Source organism: Mytilus edulis, chromosome 11, assembly GCF_963676685.1.
Source record: "Mytilus edulis chromosome 11, xbMytEdul2.2, whole genome shotgun sequence".
NCBI classification, from domain to species: Eukaryota; Metazoa; Mollusca; class Bivalvia; order Mytilida; family Mytilidae; genus Mytilus; species Mytilus edulis.
In genome coordinates this window covers 26,257,375-26,263,374 of record NC_092354.1, presented here as the reverse complement: position 1 = coordinate 26,263,374, position 6,000 = coordinate 26,257,375, and the positions used below count along the sequence as shown (strand labels likewise).

Here is a 6,000-nt window from a genome sequence, read left to right as displayed (position 1 = left end):
GGAAATAGGTACAAGGCTAACAGTTTCTAATGTACAGAGCTAAAAGTTATGTTTAATCTTTAAATGTCAAATAGGACTACACATTTAAAATGTCTGTGGGATGGTAGCAAGGAATTTTCAAATATCCTTACAACCAAGAACCATTTTGTAGGTTATTTTGCATAATGGTTATTCATCCATACTGAAACTAGAGGCTCTTAAGAGCATGTGTCACTCACCTATGTGCTGTTAATAATTTGCTGCCCCTGAATTGAAAATTTCAAGGAAATTCTGGTCGTTTGGTTATTATCTTGAATTTTATTATAGATACAGATAAACTGTATACAGCAATAACAGTCCGGGAAATCCACTAATTCGACAACGTTTACGAATTCGGAAACGACAGTGTTCCGAATTCGACAACGTTTACGAATTCAGCAAAAAGGCGTTGTCGAATTCAACAACCTATGCACCTAAGCGGCAATCGGCATTTACAAACAAAGATCGGCATTACCTTAAGCGGTCTTAAATTGGCGCCAACACTTCTTCTTCAACTTTTATTTTGACTGGTAGAATTTCATCGGTGAGTTTTCATATTTTTTACACATAACTAACTGCCAGAATTTTTTTTTATGTATTCTCTTTCATGTCTTTGGTGGTATATACAATAGCATAAAACGATATCTATTTTCTTACACCATTCACAGGAATATACAAATGTGAAAGTATGGACCATTCCATTTGATATCTGAAAGGGGTGGAAGGGGTAAAAATATGAAAACCATGTGAAATGCTTTCTCGAACGATAGAATCCTTACCGTGTTTTCATGTTCTACCATATATCTCCTTTCAAGTCTTAATTTATAAACATGTGACAAAGAACGATATATGTGTACTTGATTGTCTTTCTCAGAGTTATACAAAAATTGGGCCAAAATGGGCTGTTCCATTTGATATCTGAAAGGGGTGGAAGGACTGAAAAAATGCGATTAGAAAGTTTTTTTGTCCTATTTTCTTCCCTTGTCGCCCTTTATACCATACCCTCACTTTATTTCATAATATAGCTCACAGTTGTGTATACTTTACCACTGTTTTGTTTCAGCAATGGCTTATTATGAAAAAGTAAAAGAGGATTTAATGAAATTAAAAAAAAATGACAATGAAAGAAAACAAGGAAAAAAAGATACAAATTTTATTGAAAATGACGTCACAAGACGTTCAACTTATTCAAGAAGGTCTACATCTTTGAAAATAGCGGTAATGCATTCAAGCATTGATGTTATCATTTGTTCTGTCATGTTTTCTTTTTTTCTAGAAGTTGCTGAGCATGTTAGTTTCTTATATTTTGACTTATCATTTTGTTGCCAGAAGTTGTCAAGTTTTCAACCTTACCTCACATTTGGTATATATTAAACCAATGCAATGTAGTAATCTGATTATCTTCTTTTCATGAGAATAATAAGTAAAGTGAATCCTAATTAAACATGTCCATAGAAAGCATAATATTCATTCATGATTGAATATTTAAAGTAATTTGCTATGATTAATTCTTTTTACAATAAAGTATGTTTGTATGTCCACAATTGGTAAACACATTTGAATATATTAACTATTAAGACTGCAAAAAAAGATGCAAACAAAATATCATATGTAATATTCATAACTATAAATCTATCAAACTACTTAATATAATGATAAGTGTACATGTTCATCTATTCTATTCTAGGCCATGGAGTTGGAGATCCAGACACACTGTTCGGTCAGTTTGGAAATAGCACCAACATGGAGGAATGGCCGTATCCATTCCTACAAGTCAAAAAATGAAGAGGAAGAAGAGCCAATGGCAGAACTGGGACCAGCAGGGGATGCTCCAGCAGGGGAGGCACCAGCACCAGTACAAACCGGTGTACTTCTGGTGAACCCAGTAGCAGCAAGTCCTGCAAAGAGGAAAGTGGGTCCATCATTGAAAGCAGTAGTTCCCACAACCAAGCCAAAAACCAATAAGAAAGCATGTAGGGTATGCTCCATATCAAAAGAGACATCTTTTTGGCTTGGTTGTGGGTATACAAACCCACGTTCCAAAAGGCAAGACTGTTGCTATTGGGTCCATCAGAAGTGCATTGGTTTGTACCATAGGAAGAAAGAGGAGTTATCAAAGACACCATTCTTCTGTCCAAAACATGGACTGTCTAAATAAATTATTAATATATGTGCATTGAGCTTTCAAAATTCTATTTCTACTTCTGTTATTAATAAATATTAAATTATTTTTACACTTTAAATATTTTTTTATCTTTCTTGCAATTAAATGATAGTTTTAGCAAATATGTGCATATTACATCTATTATTGAGAACAGAGGTGAACAACAAAGAGAAGCTTCAACAACTGAAGCAATATAAAAAAGGGCAAAAGACTAAAGCCAAGATCTAAGACCCTCAATGACAAAAAACAACATTTTGTGTTTTGGGGAAATCCAAAGCTAGCTGCCTGATAGTGGGTAACTCCTAGTCTATTGAAGTTCATGTGGTTAACACTCAATTTCATTTATTTGTGTAATACATTTAGTGAGTTGGTGATGTTGTCGTGCCATTGACCCATATCAGTTCCTTTTCATATTGAAAATTGAAAACTGAAAACTAAAAACTAAATGAAAAACACAGGCCCTAAAAAAATAGGAAGACCTCAGGTGCTCAGGAAGGGTGAACATTTCTATTTGTTATACATTGAGGAAGTGATGTCTTTGTGCCATTAACGCATATCTGTTCTTTGTAATTTTTCCTTTTTGAATGTGGTGAACATGGTCATTGTAGATTCAAATACATACAAAAATAACTTATGGTTTTCCTGTTTGAATTGTGTTACACTTGTTATTTTGGGGTCCTTTATAGCTTATAGCTAATGCTCCGTGTTGAAGGCCGTACTTTGACCTATACTTGTTACCTTTTTATACATTGTGACTTGGATGGAGAGTTGTCTCATTGGCACTCATACCACTTCTTATTTATATTTAACAACAAATTCAAATTAAATTTCAATTGTCACAAAAAGATAAAAGCAGCAACACAAAGTTCATATACATAGTACAACTGGGGACATTTTTGAAAATTTAATTAAGCTCATTTGTGTCTATCTCTGCGTCTACCTCCTGTACCCCATTCTTGACAATCTCGGCAAGTTCTTCGTAAAGGTTAACATGACTGGTCTTGTTTGCATTAGTAAAGTTTTTCTTAAAATGGTTTGAATAGAATAGTGTTAAGTCTTCATCAACTATATTGTTGATTAGAGACAATATTTCTAATTTAAGTTTGCTAATGGTCCAGTTATTTGCGTCATTGAAATTGATTTCATCTTGATATGTGATAAAAATTGGAACCTGATCCTTAATATTTCCTCGTAAGAAGGATACATAGTTACTCTTACTATTATGAGTGACATTTACAAGTTCCGGATGCAGTTCCTCGTTTGTTACGGACACCAAAGGCACATCTGCCTCTGGGTTAGCAAACCAACCCGACTTACGTATTTCTCCTCTGAACATCTGAACTTCGTTTGACACATTTATCATGCCTCGATCTGAAGAAGATTCATATACACCAGTATTCTCAAATACCTTTTGTCTGATTTTGTCAAGACGACCGTTACACCGACTGGCAGTTACCCATGACTGTAGTGTGGGTACACCTGGTGGCAGTTGATTTTTTATGGACCGATTCACATTTTCGGTTATGTAATCTCCACCTTCAGCGCGCAAGAAATGTCCAGACGAAGAGAAAGATTCATGTTTTTCAATGTATTCTTTCACTTCATCTGGAGCACTGACCCTATCAGACATATCACTACATATCAATTTTGGGTAAATTGTATGCCTTTTAACAAACATGACGGGCACAGCAGCTTGCCTACCAGCAAGCATGTAATCAGAATTGTTATTTCTGACCCCACTCCGGAAACATTTCATCGACAAGAAAAATGTAAATGCCATATGGTACATTAACACTATGTTTGGATTCTTTGTATTGTTAACCCAGAGCAAAAAACCACCTGCAGATGGATCACTGTTTTGTCTTAAACAAGTGACGACATAAATTCGACATAGTTCTCTCGAAATCGCATATAATGAGACTTGAAATATTTGCCATGTGAGGTGGTGGTCACCACAGCCAATAATGAATTCCCTGGCCTTTTTAGAGGAAAAACCTAGTTTTTCTGCTAAAAATTCCATGAACATGGATCTTGTAAGAGAAAATAAAGCTAGAAATAAGTTAATTTCCATATGACCAGCCCCAGGAATAGGGAGAACGAAATCATATAACAGTTTAAATGTTATGCCATCATGATTCAATCTATGTTTTTCTGATAAATGTTTTTCAAATGTAGTATGTGCTTTGTCCACTCTATCGCCACAAGAACTACAAGTGAAAACATTGCTGATGATATTTAAGATTAGATTGTAAGGAACACCGTCGCTACCGACTCTCACCTACTCGACTATAAAAAGAACACACATTTAATGATAAACATAAATATATATATGTTGAAATATAGTTTTAACATGTTTTCAACATGTTTTAAGACATTTACATCAAACGTTGTCGAATATGACAACGTTTACGATTTCAACAACGTTGTCGAATTAGTGGATTTCCCGGACTGATAACGTTCAGCAAAGTAATATTTACAAATACGTCAACATGACCAAAATGGTCAGTTTACACCTTTTTGGAGTTATTGCCCTTTATCATGTTTATAGTCAATTTTTAACCATTTTTTCGTAAGTCTTTGTAATCTTTTAGAAAAATCTTCTCTGAAACTACTGGGCCATTTTAACCAAACTTGGCCACAATCATCATCTAGTTAAGAAAATGTGTCTGTTGACTCGGCCAACCAACCAAGATGTCTGCCATGGCTAAAAATAAAATAGGTAAAATGCAGTTTTTGTCTTAAAAATCAAAGCATTTAGAGCAAGTCAGACAAGAGGTGAAATTGCTTATCAGGTAAAGATCTACCTACCCTGGAATTTCCAGATGAATCAGATCACCGGTTGTTAAGTTGATGCCCATGAATTGGTTATTTTGAGGGGGAAATTTTGCCGTTTTTTGTTATTATCTTGAATATTATTATGGATAGCCATCTTGGTTGGTTTGCCAGGTCACCGGACACATTTTTTAAAAAAGGTTACTCAAATGATGATTTGGTAAAAATCGGAGCGAATGGACCCTGGACGAAAAGGTAGTCTGGTTGATGAACTGTTAAAATTTCTACAGGCCCGACGCTCAATTTTAGATTTTTTTAGTTTAATTCTGTTGGCCTGTAGATATAATTTTTTACAGGCCCGAGAGCAGTTTCACAAGCTTCGGCTGCTGTTCAGCGTAAAAACTGGGTACTATGGCGAACGAAAATTAACCCCTGAAACCATGGACTGACATTTAGATTGAATTTTAAGGATTGTTAATGAAATGTTATTCTCTGTTCAACGCCTTATCATTAAGTCCTAACCTTGTTTACAAAATAAATAAATAAAAAATAATCTATGAAAAATGAAAAGTTCCAGGTGTATGCACAGTTAATTTGGATGCTGCGTTTTCATGATTCATGAACTTACCACTGATCTCCGAAATCTTATGGTCTCTTCCAGCATAATGCGATCACGAGATCGTCTTCACAATAATTTTCCAATAACCTTTCTAGGAAATGTGATATCGTTCAACTTTATAATACTGCTTAATTTATCCTCCCAGTGTATTTTGGCGAACAGCATTTCTACAGGTTTCATCTTGGCAAGTATCAGACCACGCTTTTGAGGGAACGCGGGTCGAACTTAAAAGTCCAATAGAAATCTCGGATGCTGTCGCTAACAACGACAAAAAAACAATAGGAGCAACTGATGCTGCGGGTGGCTCAAGGATTACAAAAGTTAATGTGGTATGATTTGACTTTTTAAATGTTGATATATAATAAACTCATCATAGATATTTTTTTAATACCAACGACTACGGCTACACAAAATGTATCAAAAAGGA

General features: G+C 34.9%; 1 protein-coding gene across 1 annotated transcript; it reads left to right on the top strand.

Moving 5' to 3' along the window:
- Window positions 1–341: 341 nt before the first annotated feature.
- On the top strand, window positions 342–2,218 carry LOC139495426 (uncharacterized). Its single transcript, XM_071283718.1, has 2 exons — window positions 342–1,236; window positions 1,706–2,218. The coding sequence occupies exons 1-2, from the start codon at window positions 1,084–1,086 to the stop codon at window positions 2,174–2,176; spliced, it is 624 nt and encodes a 207-aa protein (XP_071139819.1). The 5' UTR covers window positions 342–1,083; the 3' UTR covers window positions 2,177–2,218.
- Window positions 2,219–6,000: the final 3,782 nt, after the last annotated feature.

What these genes read in the sequence shown, in the direction of transcription:
- LOC139495426 (XM_071283718.1), top strand. Translation starts at nt 1,084, where the DNA reads ATGGCTTATTATGAAAAAGTAAAAGAGGATTTAATGAAATTAAAAAAA. An exon ending in CTACATCTTTGAAAATAGCG is followed by an intron (nt 1,237 to 1,705) that starts GTAATGCATTCA and finishes ATTCTATTCTAG; the next exon opens with GCCATGGAGTTGGAGATCCA.